The 17,554-nt window shown below is 49.7% G+C and overlaps 1 protein-coding gene across 1 annotated transcript in view; it reads left to right on the top strand.

Annotated features, from left to right (window-relative positions):
* Window positions 1-16,596, top strand: part of HTR3B (5-hydroxytryptamine receptor 3B) — a 57,969-nt gene extending 41,373 nt beyond the window's left edge. The window contains 4 exon segments of the mRNA XM_045038322.1: window positions 7,541-7,751; window positions 7,895-8,077; window positions 9,316-9,592; window positions 16,465-16,596. Coding sequence (XP_044894257.1) covers window positions 7,541-7,751; window positions 7,895-8,077; window positions 9,316-9,551 — 630 coding nt within the window. The 3' untranslated portion in view covers window positions 9,552-9,592; window positions 16,465-16,596.
* The last annotated feature ends 958 nt before the right edge of the window (window positions 16,597-17,554 follow it).

Genomic DNA, 17,554 nt, shown 5'->3' on the forward strand with positions numbered 1-17,554 from the left:
TAGCTGGGTGGGGAGGAGTTCTTCATGCCAGGTAATGTCTGTGATTGACAAATAGAGACTACAGGCAGGTCAGGATGACACACGAGATGAATTCTCTTGGAAACAATCCTTTTGGATAAGAAGGAAAATTCAGACTAGCCTAGGTGCTATGGTTATGCTGGATAATCATACGCTAAGAGGGGGTGGTATCGAAATAAGCTATTATTGAGGGCACAGATGCCCCTCCATTGGTCAAAAGACGTTCCATGCAGCTTTCCAGCAAAGCTCTGGTTAAATCAGGGCCTCCTAGAAATAGCTGTGGCTTGAACGTGACTAATGTATAACTAACTCATCACAACTCATACCTTCCTGGTGGTGGAGTCTGGGTGTTTGCCTGTTCTGCTTGGTTTTTAGCAAAGCTGGCGTCGTGGCTTATTTGTCCACTTTTTTTTTTTTTTTTTAAGTGAGAGAAAGGGAGGGGAAAAAAGAAAGCTTTTTTAATTTCAATGAGTTTCTTGGCTAAGAGTAAACACCTCATTAATTTTAAAGATATCAGCCCACAAACATTATTAATGCAGCCCGAATAATGGCGAGCATTAAAGGGAAATGTGAGGGAGGAGCACGTGCAAGGTGGAACACAGTCACCTACCAAGCGCTCCGGAGAACGCTGCACACACCATTACCTACACTGCACGAAGGAGACAAACAAAGGCAAGAGGCAGGGCCGATAAACAGGAGTGCGCACGCACACACGCACACACACATACACTCACACTCTTTCCATAAAGCAGCCATTATTTGTAGTTACACGTCACCCTTTACCCTGAATATTAATTTGTCTTCCCAGTCGTGGCGAAAGGCTTTCTATGTAGTATGTCCGTTTTTAAATATGATGGACAGAGGCGTAAAACAGTGCTTACGGAAGGAGAAGCTTCCCTGTGTCTCGGGAACAGTGATCCCATCCCTTTGCTCTGTTCACCGCCATGCTTCCTCTGCATTTACAGTGTTTACATTGAGGTATGCCAGAGGTGGGCATCGACAGCACTGTATGCTTTTGGAGCTGTTTCCTGCGTCTCTTTGCCCTGGGGGCTGCTTTCCACCCTCGCCCTCTGGAACAGAGTAGGGAGAGAACCCTGAGTAGTCACAGATCATGTTTCATAGGCAGGGAGCCACGCCCAGAAGCAGTTATACAACTTTGGAAAGACTTAAAGTAGATTCAGTGGCTATCCTAGGTCTCTTGTCTCCCTTGGCCTCTCTCAGCCCCCATGCCTCCGCACACCTGCTATGTGCCCTGATGGGTTCATGATCTCTTACTCCATACCAGTCATCCTGCTCTGAAGTTAACAACTGAGGCATCCTGGTGACCTTCGGTGACCTTTGGGCAATGACGTGAAATTGAGAGCCCAGTTCTCTGCCAGCACTGGTCTGCCAGGGTCCTGACAGCAAAGGGCCATCTCCCTCCTGATCTAATCACCTGCATTGTCCCTGTCCAGGCTGCCCAGTGCGGGGGTGGAGACAAGTGGAGCAGACAGGAGGAAAGATGATCTAAATATCTTGTCCCTCTGGGCCTGATGTACACTGCTGCCATTACTACTAAATCAAGTGCTCAGGATTCCTGGTTAGCTCGAGCTAATGTGCAGTCATATCTGCTGGCTCTAGAACACGTATTGTTTATCAGAGGGCACTGCTAACACATTGGAGTCAGGCTACATTCCACAGGGGGCTCAGAGCATGGGCACCTTTTGCCTACAAGGAGGTCTGTGTGCAGCCTGGCGCCTGCTCCAACAGCCATAGGAGGGAAGATTCCCTCCAATACATTATCGGACATGCTGCTTCCAGAAACAGAAGGGTGAGCATTCCATGTCTACGTGGCAGCTTTTTGTTTTTTTGTTGTTTAAAAAAAAAAAAAAAAACGAGGGTAGAAGTGGGAGGAGGTAGGAATAAAATGTGAGAATTCATTTTGGATGGAAAAGGGTGGACAGCTGTTGGAAGAACTAAAGTGAGCCCAACACGCACATATACTCACAATGAGTGAGATGTTCATGCAGGCAGGGCTGGGAGCCTTCCCAGGCACCCCTGGAAAAATGCAGAGGGGCAATTGAGAAAGCAAGGTGCCCCATCTTTTCCTCTTTTTCTGGCATAGTTTTCCTTTATAGATTAGGTTAGAGTAGTTTTGTTGAGATATCCATTGAATGCAGCTCATGAACTTGAGAGAGGTTCCTTCTGAACTCCACCAGATCGGGAGGGGAGTGAGAGAATGAGAATTTAGAGCCCTAGAAATCATTCCAGGGTCACTCAAGCACCCTGACATCATGGACTTTGTGCTAACCCAGCCTGACCCATGGTCCAGATCCAACTCTGAGTCCGGAAGCTCTCGCTCCTGTGCAGGGATCTTACTTAAATGGCAGCAACTTTCCCATTCTTTCTGAATTGGGAATGGTGGGAGGGGCTTGGGAGAGGAGGAAAATGGGCTTCTGTATGAAGCGTGAGTCTGGGCGTCAAAAATTCCAACTATGTCATAAAGACGGTCATGCAAAATTGAGTACTGGTGGGGTCTACCATCAAGGAGGCAATTAGAGGCTAACCTTGGGGCCTATTCCATCTCCAAGGAGCTCTCCACACACACATTCTGAATTAGATTGATCTCTTTCATTAACATCAATAGGCTCCAAATACCTTTGTGTACTTATTATTACCTGGCTTTAATGGATAATGAAATTGTGGCATAATATTGCTAACACCTGAAGGGTGTCTAATGGAGAACACGGACTGAAACTAAAGTGCTTTTTCTTCCCTTTCTGTGGAATTTAAAGGCACCAGCTCCTTTAGTCCGTTAGAAATGATGGGCTCTAGGTAGGGGCAGTTCCACGGAGAGTGGTTTCACTGAGCTGGTGACATCCCTTCACCCCCTAGCATCAGCCATCAGCTGGAGTCCCTTACTGTCTCTGGAATGACCCTCCGAGAGGTAGCCCTCAGGGGATGGATCTCAATAGGAGAAGCCCTATCTGTGCTAACTCCATGCTCTCACCTTCTTGGAACTAAAAGTAACATTACTAATAAGACTCCAGTACAACGCAACGAACATCTCTTGAGCCCTTATCATGTGCCAGGCTCAGTGGCCCCACTGAGGACACAAGCATGGGTAAAGCGGGGCTTCTGCTATCCATCATGGGCCTGGGATGTTGCCCAGGGAGACATTGTGACAATGACCACAAAACCCAGCATTTACTTGACCCTGGGCACCATTTTAAGTTTGCACATGTAATCCTCACATCTCTATGAGTTGGGTACTCTGAGTATCTGCATTTTTACAAATGGATGGATCGGGGTACAGAGAAGTTAACTTGCCCAAGTTTAAGTAACTTGCCCAAGGTTACAGGGTAACTGTGGAGCCTGACCTTGAGCCCCCAGTCAGTCTGACTCCAGAGACTATGTGCTAATCCTCTTTGATGTTGACATGCAACTCGGCTTGACATGGTCTATTCTAGTCCATTCTTTGGCGTTCATCCAACTGTGTGTTACTGGGCAAGTAACCTGTGCTCGTTTCCTAGGGCTTCCATAACAAAGTACCACAAACTGGGTGGCTTAAAACAACAGAAATTCATTCTCTCAGCTCTGGAGGCTGGAAATCAGGGTGTGAGCATGATTACTTCCTTCTGGGAGCTCCAGAAACAATCTGTTCCGTGCCTCTCTCTTAGCTTTTGGTGGCTGACAGCAACCCTGGGCTTGTAGGTATATCAGTCCAGGATCTGCCTCCACCCTCATGTGGCATTCTCCTTTGTGCGTCTCTCTTCTTCTCGTAAGGACCCCAGTTGTGTTGGCCCACCCCACTGCAGTCAGCCCTCATCTTAACTAATTATATGTGCGGTGATCCCATTTCCAAATAAGGTCACATTCTTACCTTCCAAGAAGGACATTAATTCTTGGGGAATTCCAGGGAATTCAACCTGGACAGTCCACTGCCCTCTCTGGCTCCCCCAAATTCATGTCCATCACCTATGCAAAATATCCACCCTCTCCCAACATCCCTAAATGTCTTACCCCATTTCAGCATCAACTCTGAGACCAAAATAACATCTAAATATAAACTCAGAAAGTCCCAAATCACATCATCTAAATCAGGTACAGACTCTGGATATGGTCCATTCTGGGGCAAATTCCCTTTCCATCTTCAGAGTCTAGTTGCTGATCCCCTGGGATGGGCAGAAACCTGTCCTATTAACTCTTCTAATTCCAGTATTTAAAAAAAGTGCCTGACACTGCGTTTATGGTCAGTTAATGTTCCTTCAACAAGAGAGTAAAGAGATTTGAAGATCAAATGAGATCATGAAAACAAACCATTTCTGAAAACTGTGATAAAATTAGAATTTCTTTAGGCTGCACTGGGCTTGCAGAGAAAATTAGTCCATAAGTACATTGCTCCTAAATCAACCTGAAGAAAAAGGAAGGCCCCTTGTTCTTGAAGAAAACCAAAGAGGGGGCCTGTGTAGCTTTATAGTGTTATAAGCCAAACATAGGTGGCAGGATTTCTGCTTTATGTTACAGGACAGCTAATTGTCTGCCTTGTAGCCGCCATGTTTCCCTTGCACTTCCGGCTGCTGGCACTATCCAGTGACAAATATTCTCCTGACAGGACTGGGTACATTCTTGGTGGGGTCCGGTGCAAAGGGAAAATGTGGGACCCCCTGTTCATAAATTACGAGTTTCAAAATCGCACCAGCAGAGCCTGAAACCAAACAAGCCCTTGTAAGTGCCAGGACCCGGGAAGTTTCCCAAGCCTCATGCCCATGAAGCCCGCCTACCTCGCAGCCTCTTGGCCCCTGCCACACCTCCCCCCTGGCACTGTGGGGGACACATGGTCTGACAAAACTGAGGAGCCATCTTTGGTTCTGACCCAGATTTATGTTCACTCTCTGCACCAGCCTCTGGGTGGAGAGGAACCATCTCAGCATGTGTTATTTACACAGGGGCTTTATTTAAAGAGACAACAGCCAATCTCAAATGTACCCAACATGTTCAGCAAGCAAAAGTGAAGTGCATTTTTAAAAAAAAGGAAAATTAGGGGGCACCGGGTGGCTGAGTCGGTTAAGCATCAGACTCTTGATTTCGGCTCGGGTCATGATCTCACAGTATGTCGGTTTAAACCCTGCCTCAGGGTCTGTACTGGCAGCACAGAGCCTGCTTGGGATTCTCTCTCCTCTCTCTTTATCCCTCCCCTCCCCTTCTCTCTCAAAATAAACAAACATAAAAAAAAAAAAGAAAAGAAAAGAAAATCAAGGCATGCACCTGGGAGCACTTAAACTAGGACATGTAGGCACTTAGAATCCAGGGACTCTGCAACTCTATTCCCTTGACTCTAAGCCTAGGCTCTTCCTGCTTAGGCAGCTGCCTACTTGTACTTCCTTTAGGGCAGGGTTCTTACACTTACTGTTCATGTCGTATCTGCCATGAGGTCTGGGGGGGCGGAGGTGGTCTTCCCACTTCTACCCTCTAGCGACAGCAGGCTTGGTTGCCCCCCACCACCCCACATAGCCCAGGTCAGGCCCACAGCACAAGACCCCTGTGGACTCTGACCACGTGGCTCCCTTTCTGTGGCTCCCTTCCTACGGCCCCCAGCTAACCACTGCCTGGTGGGTCATGTCACAGCATGACCAAGAGAGCTGGAGACACATGGGTTGGTGACAGTTCATTTTGTTGTGGTTTTTCTTGTAGACTGTGCTTTGGTAGAAATGTGTTTTAACCAAATCATTACAAAGCATGAGTGTGGCTCTCATTTAGATATCTGCAGCCCATTATGCTTCATGTGAAAGACAACAGCCAGACTGCAATCCTCCAAATGGCTCTGGCCTACCAAGCTCCAATGAGTCGGGATATGCTCCCAGACCCAAAGGCTGGGGGACCCCTGTTATCTCCTGCAAGGTGGTAGGTATCTGGTCTCCCCCAGCCAAGCTCTACCCCACCTCCGTCTCCTCCATTCCCGGCCTCTGCCTTGGCTTTCAGGTATCATTTCCATGCCACCCCCCTCCTCCAAATCCAACAGCAAAGAGCTCAGAACATGCATTTGTTTGGCAAACTGATTGAACACCCATCATAAGCTGGGTATTATCTTTGGCCCCATGAGGAATGTTTTAAAGGTTGCTGCTTTTGCCCCCAAAGGGTCACAGAAAGCAGTCCTATCGTTCCCTGATGAAAATAGTTTGTGTTTATTAAAGACACTTCCATGGGGCGCCTGGGTGGCTCAGTCGGTTAAGCGTCCGACTTCAGCCAGGTCATGATCTCGCGGTCCGTGAGTTCGAGCCCCGCGTCGGGCTCTGGGCTGACGGCTCAGAGCCTGGAGCCTGCTTCCAATTCTGTGTCTCCTTCTCTCTCTGCCCCTCCCCCGTTCATGCTCTGTCTCTCTCTGTCTCAAAAATAAATAAAATGTTAAAAAAATAATAAAAAAAAAAGACACTTCCTGTCACCGCGCCCAGAGAAGCGAGGTCTACAAAAATGGCAATGACAGAGCAACTTTCTGAGTCTCAAATTCCCAGCTACAGAGCCCCGGCAGGAGCTCTGGATGCTCAGCCATCCTGTGGGGTGTCTTCAGTTATCTCCCCAACTTAGACCCACTTCGCCCCTTCTCCTCCTGCTCTGTGCCCCTGGAGACGAGCCACGGTCTCTCTGACCAATAGGAAGAGGGGATGGAGTGGCAGGAGATTGGAGAGAAGGGGAGAGTGAGGAGGGTGCAGATGAGCACTCCATTTTTCTCCCGGTGGAGTCAAGTTACCACGAGGCTGGCTGTGCCCCTAAGGGGAAGCCACAGCTCCTGCTTGGTGGCCTTCTCCACCCAGCTTTCTCTCAGATTCTGTTCACATTCTCAGCCCTTGCCACCTTCAGGACTAAGGACAGAAGCAGCTCACCCAGTCCTCCCAAGTATCTGGGGCACTGCCCCCCTTCTTGTGGTTTCCCTCTGCCCTGCTCCTTGTAAACGGTCTCCTTGCCAAGCGCTCCACAGATTTCCCAGTGGTGCTATTTGTTCCTGCCCAGACTCTGACACATACACAGGTGCTAAGGTACTCACGTTCCACATAGGAAGACGGGCTAAACCAAAAATAGTACAAGATGTTGCCTACACGCTGTCCGAAGAAAAATGTTGGTGTGAGACCTCAATTTAAAACAGCTTCTCACTCACCAGGTGTGTAAGTTTGAAAAAGAAATTTAATGTCTGTGTACCTCGGTTTCTTTGTCTGGAGATGATAATACCCAGCCTTTAGTGTTGGTGTGAGGGTTGAATAAGAGCATAGGAAACACAGCCCAGTGCCTGGCATACAGCAAGTGGTAAATAAATAGAGGCTTCTTCTTATAATTATTAATAATATTAATACAAGTTCTACATAAAAGCTTAAAGGTTTTTTTTTTCTATTTTCTAAAACACAAAATAATCTCCGTTCTTGAAACTACATAGTCATTTCACATTATGTAGAACTGCTGGGACTTCGGGGATCTCTTGGCCGTGGGTTTGGCCAAACATTAGTCCATCAGCTTATACCCTGTCTTCAGTAGACTCCATGGCCCCGGCCAGGTGGTGATTCGCAGGCACCCACTGGTCTACGTCATGAGCCTGCTGATTCCCAGCATCTTCCTCGTGCTCGTGGATCTGGGAAGCTTTTACCTGCCACCCACCTGCCGAGCCAGGATTGTGTTCAAGACCAATGTGCTGGTGGGCTACACCGTCTTCAGGGTCAACGTGTCTGATGAGATGCCAAGGAGTGCAGTGAGCACCCCTCTGATTGGTAAGCAGCTTTGGGGACACCAGACCTCCATGTTACAGACTCCCATCAGAGAGGAGATGCTGCATTTCAGACAGGGGGCGCTGGGGGAGGGAGAGGCTCCAGAGACTCTAGCTGATGCCACCTCATTTGGTTCCTTCCACCAGGAGTCTTCTTCACAATTTGCCTGGCCTTCTTGGTTCTCGGCTTATTTAAGTCCATCCTATTGGTCACATTCCTCCATGATGAGTGCAGCAGTGAGCAAGAGTGGCCCCTCTCATGCCTTCAAGGGGACATTGACGCTGACGGGCCTAGAAGAGATCCCCAAGCCCAGCCTGCTGGGGTGACAGGTTTGTGAGAAGCCTCAAGGCCCCTACCCTATCTTGCTTTATCACTCTCCACCCTAGTTTCCGTTGGTGGAGCGCCAGGCCGGTGTCCCGCTGGGTGAAAAGTGTGAAACACTTGCTTCTTAACCTCTGTGCTGCATCTGATATTACTGCTCTGGAGATCGAAGTCTGTCTACCACCTGCTGGCTTTCCAGAAGGCCTCCTTTTAGCTTAGAGGTCAGGCCCTCATTTGGCTTTCCTTGTTTTTGTTTGTGTTTTCCATTGCTTCTCGGCCTTTTGGCTGAGATCAAGTGTTTGTGTTTTCCAGTTTTAACCAGTACCTAAAGTGACTGAGCCTCTGACTCTAGAATAATAGAGCATACATGCACAGTTTGTATGTATTTGGGTTCCTATCACTTAATCTGAAAAAGTGTATGAATGATCTCAGGGCTCACTTTGGCCCCACATATACTAAAACTGGAATAATACAGAGGTTAGCATGGCCCCATGCGAAGATGATATGCCAACTTATGAGGCTATTTTTACTGTTCGCTTGAAAGTTGCTAGGTGGGGCACCTGGGTGGCTCAGTCAGTTAAGCATCCGACTTCAGCTCAGGTCATGATCTCACAGTTTGTGAGTTTGAGCCCCGCGTCGGGCTCTGTGCTGACAGCTTGGAGCCTGGAGCCTCCTTTGGATTCTGTGTCTTCCTCTCTCTGCCCCTCCCCTGCTTGCACTCTGTCTCTGTCTCTCTCAAAAATAATAAACACTTAAAAAAAATTAAAAAGAAAGTTGCTAGAGAGAGTATACCCTAAAAGCTCTGATCATGAGAAAAAAAATATGTGACTATGCATGGTGATGGATGTCAACCAGACTTACTCTGGTCATCATTTTGATATAAATATCTCAAATTACTATGCTGTACACCTGAAACTAATATGTTATATGTAAATTATATCTCAATTAAACAAAAAAGAATCATCCCAGCCTCTAAAACTCCAACTGAGTCAGTGGGGCTGGCCCCTCCCTCTCTCAGGAAACCTCCTGGGTGGATCCAGCCTAGACAGCCTTCCTCACAACACAGCTCTGCCGTGTTCTCCAGGGCTTCTTTCAGCACAGCCTCACCTGCCCTGAGCAGGCAGGAGAGAGGCCCCAACCCAATCCACTGCCCTGAACCCCCTACAGACCTTCCTTGTAGTATGAGGCCGTCAGCTCCAGTGGGAAGTCCAGGGGCCACGGAAGCCCATTCTCCCCTCTCACGCAGAGCCCTCGGTCTGTCGAGAACACCAGGCCCAGTCAGAGACCCTGAAGGAAGTCTCGTTCCAGCTTAAGTCCATCAGCACCTACTTCCAAACCTGGGACCAGGAGGACCGACAAGAGGTTAAGTGGCTGGCCTTCCTGGAATGTTTTGACCGACTGCTCTTTAAAGCGTGCCTCGTCGTGCTGGGGCTCTATGCCGTGAGCCTGTGCTCCCTCTGGGCGCTGGGGAGCAGCTTGTGAAGACTGGAGGCTGTTGGTCTCACCCAACATTCGCTTTCTCGGTACTTGGGGAAGGTTGCAAAGTTTTGTGGGGAGGTTGGAGGGGGGCATGGCAGGTTAAAAAGCTCCCCTCTTGCTGCCTCTTTTCATTCAGTGCAGGTACTCACACCTAATGAGGTACTGAATGGCCCAGGGCTAGTGCATTCATGGCGAACATGTCTGGCCATCTCCAGGTACACAGTGAAAAGGAAGCCCGCCTTCTCATTCTGGGCCACTCCCCAAAGGTGACACCATTAGCCATCTCTTTCAGAAATTTTCTAGGTACATACATACTTGTATGTTTTTGGGTGTTTGTTTGTTTGTTTGTTTGTTTTTGTTTTTAGTGTAAGATTCCTTCATCTCCCTGTTTTATCTTAGTCACTCAGGCAGCCGTTCAAAACCTTTACCGAGTGTCAGTTAAGTCCTAAGCGTTATGTTAGGACATGAGAGAACACAGAATAAGTCAGTCACAGATCATTCTTCACTGGAATGATTCCCGAGGTCAACCTTGTACAAAGCAGAATGGAAAATTGTCACCATGTCTGTATCCTGAAGCTCTTGTTCCCACTGGCTCCAACGAGCGCCTCTTCCCCAGTACCTCACCACAATTGGACAGAAGCCGGGCTCCAAACCTTCCAGACCCAATCTAGCACAACCTGTAGTCAACGCAGACTGTGTATAAGGCACCGAGCTGGGGGATGGGCTTCATGCATGCCCCTTGGGTTCAAGGAGATTATAATCTACTCTCCCTGTAGAATCAGCTAGGGCCGCCCTAACAAAACACCACAGACTTTGTGGCTTCAACAGAAATTTATTTTCTCCCTGCTCTGGAGGCTGGAACTTTTCTTTGAGGCCTCTCTCCTTGGCCCATAGATGGCTGTCTTCTCCCCGTGTCCTCAGTGGTCTTTCCTCTGCATGTACATGTCTGTGTCCAAATTTCCTCTTCTTATAAGGACACCAATTATGTTGGATTAGGGCGTACCTTAACAACCTCATTTAACCTGAATGGCCTTTTTAAGGGCCCTGCCTCCACATACACATGCTGAGGTACAGGGCATTAGGACTTCACCATATGAATTTGGGGGGCAGGGTGAACACAATTCAGTCTATAGCACTCACATGATGGTGGACGCTTGGCAAGTCAAAACTCTGCACGTAAGCTGGAAGGCCAGGACCCAGGGAATAGTTGTAGTTTGAGTCCAAACTCAACTATTTGGGAGGTGTCTGCTGGCAGAATTCCCACTTTTTCCAGGGGCGTCAGTGTTCTTCTGCTGAGGCGTTCAGCTGATTGGATGAGGCCCACCTGTACTCTGGAGGGTACTCTATTTCATCCAAGTCGACTGATTTAAAAGTTAATCTCCTCTAAAAAATACCTTCACAGAAACACCTAGGGTAATGTTTGACCAAACATCTGGGTCCTATGGCCTAGCCAAGTTAACACACAAAACTAACCATCACAGTCCCAACGGCCCCTTCGCCTCCCATCTGTACCCACAGTTACTTGTCCGGACAGAAGAGCCCTGAGCACATGGAACTGGGGTAACTGGTCAACTTCTGGCTCTTACTCTCCAGTGGCCCGGTCTGCCATGAGTATAGCTCACCTTCTGGCAGTTCCATGGCCTCACAGCCTGAATTCTAAGGTGGAAGTTCAGGTCTTCCACAAAATTTCCTTCCTCCTGTTTTGACTTTCTTCATTTCTCATGGCTTCTTATTACAGTCTTCTGCCTAGCCAGACTAACCTGCCTGCCATTTCCAACTGTGAGTTGACATATTCTTTTGTTTCTCCAGTCTGTGTGCCATTGCGTCTGAGGAGCCTGCTCAAAACAGCCTCCCTCACCTTCTTCCCCTGAGCACCTCGTGACGGTCCCCTTTCTCTATCTTTACCCTTACCTTATTCTGTGTCCTTCCCCCTTTGAACATTTTAGGGCCTTGTGTGTGTGTGTGCATGTTTGGTGTGTGCATGTGTGTGTGTGTGTGTACATAGGTGTGTGGTGTGGTATATGTGTACAGGTGTGTGGGTGTGTACATATGTGGGATGTGGGGTGTGTGTACACATGTGTATGTGTGGTGTGTGCACATGTGTGGGTGTGTATACGTGTGTGTACATCGGTATATGGTGTGTGTGTGCGTGCGCACGTATGTATGTGTGGTGTGTGTGGTGTACATGTGTGTGCACATCACTCATCACACAGACCACATGCTCCTAGAATAGCCATCCCATTTTCTAGTTCTAGTTTATCCCCATCTCGGCCCGGGTCCACACAGAGCTTCGCTCATGGCGATTCTGCGCTAATTGTTGCAGAGCAACGCATTCTAGCTCGCTGCTGACGTTGGACACATTTCTAGTGTGTTTTTCCAGGTCTGAGCGGGAAAATCTACCCGGAGTCAGACTCCCAGCCCCTCGGCATCCCTCTGCCCTCCGCCAGGGCAGCCATCGGGAGGTTGGCGGGCAGACCACGGTTGGCTGAGAGTCAACTCTCCTAACACTGCCAGCAGAGGACACGAAAGTCCAAAGCTGTTTGCCAGGAACTTTCTGTGGCACTAAAATTGTCTTTTAAAAACCCTGCTCCCCCATCCCCCTAAAGAAAAAGAATTTAAATTCAAACAGCCTTTACCTGCATCCTCCCTCTCTCATTACCTCCCAGTTAGTGCTCAACGCCAATTGTCCATGAAATTCCGCTGCTGCTGTTAATGAAATGAGGAACATAAGAAGTTTGTGAACAGGAAGTGTCCGTGCCAACCTCCACCTGTTTCCCTCCTCACTTCCTCCTCTGCCTCCGCCTGCTCAGTTAGCTTCTCGATCAATCCCCAGATGTCTCTTCTCTTCCTCCGCTGTCACGGGGGAAAAGGCTTGCAGTGAACTCCCCACTACGTTGTCTCCTTCCTTTCCAGTTGTCCTTGGGGAAAGCGTCTGGTTTTGGTCCCAGCTCCATCACTGTCCAACCAGGAGACCTTGAGCATGATTTCTCAGAGCTTCAACTATGTGACACGGGTTGCTTATACTTACTCCACCAAATCACAGAACTTTGAGGATTGGAATGAAGCAATGTATTTAACAGCACTTTAAAAAGTAACTAATACATCACAAAATAAAAATAAGACCTGCCTGCTGTCCACAGATGGACTGTACTCTTCAGGCTTTGGTGTGAGGTCTTTCTTCCTCTGCCTCGATCAGAATCCACTTACGAGCTCTGGCTCTCCCCAGAAGTGCCTTTATTCCAGGATCCAAGGGCCAAAGCCTGAAGCCATCACCTGCCTTCTGGCCAGGGACTTGGGTGGTGGGGCTGCCCAAGGGACGTCCCATTCCACTTTCCATGCAGCCTTCTTTCACTTCCTCCCTAGAGAGCATCTCCTCGGTCCTCCTCCAAGAGGCAGCCTTTCAGGAGCGAGGCCTGACCACTAAGCTGGGCCCCAGTGTGGACCACCTCTGTCCAAGTGCCAAGGGGCCCTGATCTCAATGTGGCAGCCAGGGATGCGTTTGAAGCCCCAGGGTCAGGTCTGCGTCCTGAAGCAGTGCCATTAGTAACAAATGACATGGGACCCCTCCCCCTGGAAGAGAGTCCCTGTGCCGTGGGAGGAAGATAGGGCACCAGCAGCCTTTATTTACAGAACAGCTTTAGCTCAGCTCCTCCAAATGTTTAGAAGTTTCGCGATTCCTGTGTCACAGAGGAAGGAAACTGAGGAACAGAGCAAAAATGGGATTTTCCCAGCTGTGACTGCTCCGACCATCTGCTGTTTCCCAGAATCTAAGGTAGTTTCGGAGCTCACCAAGAAATCACAGCTCCAATTTGGGGGACTTCACTGACGTCTAGAAGAAAGACTTAGCTAAGCACAGCCCCAGGCTAGACAGGCAGCCCTCCGTTTTTATGTCATTCTATCTCAGAATAGCTTCCAAGTCCGGCTGCTGTGGTCTCCCGTAGCCTGTGCGGTCTGGTGTAGGGCCAATAATCAGGCCGTGGAGGGTCTTGCTCCCCTCCTGAGACACCCCCACCCCCCTCCCTGCTTGTCCTAGAGGGAGGAGCTGTTGCGGTTAAGGAAGCTGACCCCCTCACCCTTAGTCTCTGTGACCCAGCTTTGAACCTGGACAGGTCAGACCGGGAAGCAAACCAAAGAACTCACAGCTCCCATCCTGGGCACAGGCAGCATGGAGCAGCACCTGGCGGGATTAGACCCACCTCGGTGCAGCCTGGAGGGCCCCTGGGTCCTCTAACTTCTCAGGGATCTAAGTATACATATAAAGGCAAGGTTAGCAAAAGGAGGTGGAACTGAAATTTTTCGCCTACCGTGTGGCTCTGAGGTTTCTAGAAAATTTCAGATTTTGTGTTCAAGGTAGGGGATTCCTCTACCAATTCCTGGATGTTGGCTGATCATCCCAAGGTAGAGACCCCAGGTCCCCTGGTCCCCCCAGGAAGGAAGGCTATGCCTCCCTCCCTGCAACTCCCATCAGTGCCCTGGGCCCATCGCAGGCGTCTCCCCCGTCTTCGTCCTCCTCCCTGGCTCACACTCCATCTCAGCAGCCAGAACCTCTCAGTCCTGAGTTATTTACCTGCTGAGACAGTAAGAGCTTCATAATTAGCTGAGCAACAGCATGGAGGCTTTTATGAGCAGCCAGGCCCCCCACCACACTCTGGTGTCCATAATTGAAATGACCCACGCCAGTGATTAGATTAGGGGGCTGAAGCAGCCCAGTGTGCCACCCCCGCCCCCCTCCCCTGTCCTGTTGGGGGGGTGATGTAGTTAAGTTTGTGCTTCATTTGGCAGAGGCCATAAAGCAGGCATTGCAGCGAGGCTTTCTGCAGGGCTGGGGAGGCACTGCTGGGCCGTGGGCGGGCTCTGTGGCTGGTGACAGATTCCAGATCTGAGGGGGGAGCCCCTCGCTTGCCCTTTGCCTCGCTGTCTCTGCATCTCCCCCAGCCTAGTGCCAGGCTCCAAAGACCTGGGCCTAGCAGGATTACCAGCCCTGCTCAGTGTCCCTAGGGTCCAGGGCTGCATGTGGGCAGGCAGCCCCTGATGGGACTCCGCTCCTGGTCACCCTGCTCATCCTCCAGGATGAGAGCTCCAGGCCAAGAGCAAGAGGGTCAAGGTGCTGTCAGCATTCCCTTTTCTCCCCACCTCCCTGCCTAATCTCGGTTTCGCAGCTCTTTCCTGTACAAGCCTTCTTCAGCACCCCTGTCTCCTAACCCTACTGCTTCCCCGCACCCCAGGGAGCGGGTGTGGACACCACGGGGCTTTGGAGTCAGAAACATCTGTTTGTTCTACTAGAGCATGGTTACCCAGAGTTGGCATGGATTTGGTCTCAGTGCAAACCTGAAGGTCTGGTGGAGGCTGCCTGGAGCGCTGTCTCGAGACAGGTTTGGGGGCCCTAGGTGGGCTCTGTGGGAAAGATTGCTGTGATCAGTTGTGATGTCTGCCCCAGGAGAGGGAGGGGAGGAGGAGAGGGGCGCTAGGGGGCCCAGTCGGTTGAGTGTCTGACTTCAGCTCAGGTCAAGATCTCATGGTTCGTGGGTTCTCCCGGGTCGGGCTCTGTGCTGGTGTGTGGAGCCTGGAGTTCTGTGTCTCCCTCTCTCTCTGCCTCTCCCCTGCCCCTGCTCATCCTCTGTCTCTCTCTCTCTCTCTCAAAAATAAACATTAAAAAAAATTGTTTTTAAAAAGGAGGAGAAGCAGAGCTAACGTTTACTGAGGGTTTTGTCATGTGCCAAGGAGGGTTCTGGGTGCATGGGTGGTAATATTCTAGGACCCCAAGAATGTCAGCCCCAGTGGGGCAGGGAGTATATCGTGTTCGCTGGTACGTCTCCAGTGCCTGTGGCTGCGCCAAACACGTAAGAATCAATCAATACGGCGATATGGGTTGAGTGAACCTCACCAGGTTCAAATTCCACTCCGCCACCGATTAGCCATGTGATTTGGGGAAGTCATTGAAACTCTGTGCCTCGGTTTCCCCATCTATAAAATATGATTAATATTAAACCTAGCTTACAGCGTTCTTAAGAGAATTCAATGAGTTACTGTATGTAAAGTGCTTAGAACAGTGTGCCGCACACACTAAGTACTCAGTTATATAATAATTTTTATTGTTAAAGTCAATACCCCCATTTCACAAGTGGTCACCATCATGTATACCTGTGCCAGACTCTCTAACTGATCTCTGTAGGTAATCGCATCAGATAGATAGATAGATAGATAGATAGACAGATAGATAATACTAGGGCTATTATGAAGATTATATGTACTATGAGATATGTATATATATGATGAGACCTCGTGGTGTATATAATCCTCATAGTCACCCTACTATTATCATTTGCACTTTACAGTCACACGGGGAGGTTAAGTACATTGCCCCAAATCACTAAGCTAGCGAGTGACAAAGCTAGGGTTCAAATCTAAGCAGTGTGGCTCCAGACTCCATGCTCTTGGGGAGTCTCCTGTGCTCAGGCACACTCTGGCTCCAGAGATTTAACCCTTGACTCTTACTTCTTCCCCCCTGCCCCCACCACTCCTGACTCTCAACCATCACTTCTTAAAAGAGGCTCCTATTTCCTAGCTTTAGACGTGGCTACTGTAGAAGATAGGAGTTTGAATTCTAATTCTACCACTCATTAGGTTTACGACCTGGGGCAAGTAACTGAGTTAGCTCAGAACGTCAGGGCTGTTTTTCTTATCTGTAAATTCCGACAAAGGTGTCTTTCACTGAGGTGTTGTGAGGACTGAGTGAGTTAAGATTTATGCACAGTACCTGGCATTAGAGGCATTGAGAATGATAGCAATTATTATTATTATTATTATTATTATTATTATTATTATTCACCACCTTCCCACTGGGCTGTTCCCAGAGCCCAGAGAGGTTATACATATAAGCTATGTAAAGTCTAAACATTTCCTACTCGATGTATAGTCTCTGGATCAGCAGCAGCAGCACGGGAACTGTTAGATATGCAGAATCTTGGGTCCTCTCAGACCTACTGAATCAGGATCTGAATTCTGACCTCATCCCAGAGGATTCGTTTGCACACTGCAGTGACAGAAGCATGGATCTAAAGAATGATGATGGTAAAGGGGGACCGGGGTCCCTGGGAGGGAGGCCTCATGGCAGGCCTGGGAGCTGGGGTTCAGGGGCAGCTGAATATCACGCAGAGCCCGCCTCTGCTCCCCAGGCAGCTGGGCCCGCGGGGCACCTGCCAATCACCCCGCTCACTCAGCAATCTGCCCTCCCCACAATCAGAGCAGTCAAGCACCCCCGTGCAGCTGGGCGGCTGAATTATAGGCTGTGGGCAGATGGCGGAGATGGCTCTGTGTGCCATCCAAGGGGAGAAGGGAGTGAAGGGAAAGGAAGGTCCCTTCCACTGCCCTCCTTCCCCTGACAGCAGACACCCTGATTTCTGGAGAGCCAGTGATGGGCAAACCACTGAGCCCCCTTGCCTGGCGGTGTCATGGCCACATTATCTCAAGGGGCCTCAGCTATGTGAGTCCCTCTTCTCAGGGAGGAGCCTCCTCTCACTAACTAGCCTCTGACGATGTAGCCCTTTCACTCACCCAAAGCTCTGACTCTCCCCCAGAGCCGTGACTCATCAGCACACCAGGCAGAGGTAGACCTGAGACCGGAGGGGCCACAGCACAGTCATCTTTCCTGCGTCCAGAACAAACCCGACACAGAGCACAGGCACAGAGGGTGCTAGGCGGGGAACATGCACTCCCCCCCGAAAGCCGAGCTGCAGCGGGTTGAAGCCTTTGTCGTCTTCTGGTATCAAAGCACCAGGGATGAGGATGGGGGAAGGACTCCAGGTGACAGGTAAGCCATGCTGCTGTCCCTGCTCCTTCCCTGTGCCTCCCAGAGGTGCTGGGAGGAGGCATCCCTCAAGCAGAGCCTACGCTCTGTCTTCCTACCCACATCCCAAGGCTGCATGTGGTCTGCTCACTCCGTCACCGTGTCTCAGCCCCGGTTCCTGGGAGGTTTGAAAGCTCTGTTTCCCGGACCTTCCCTCACT

Source organism: Felis catus, chromosome D1 (genome assembly GCF_018350175.1).
Source record: "Felis catus isolate Fca126 chromosome D1, F.catus_Fca126_mat1.0, whole genome shotgun sequence".
In the NCBI taxonomy this organism is placed as follows: domain Eukaryota; kingdom Metazoa; phylum Chordata; class Mammalia; order Carnivora; family Felidae; genus Felis; species Felis catus.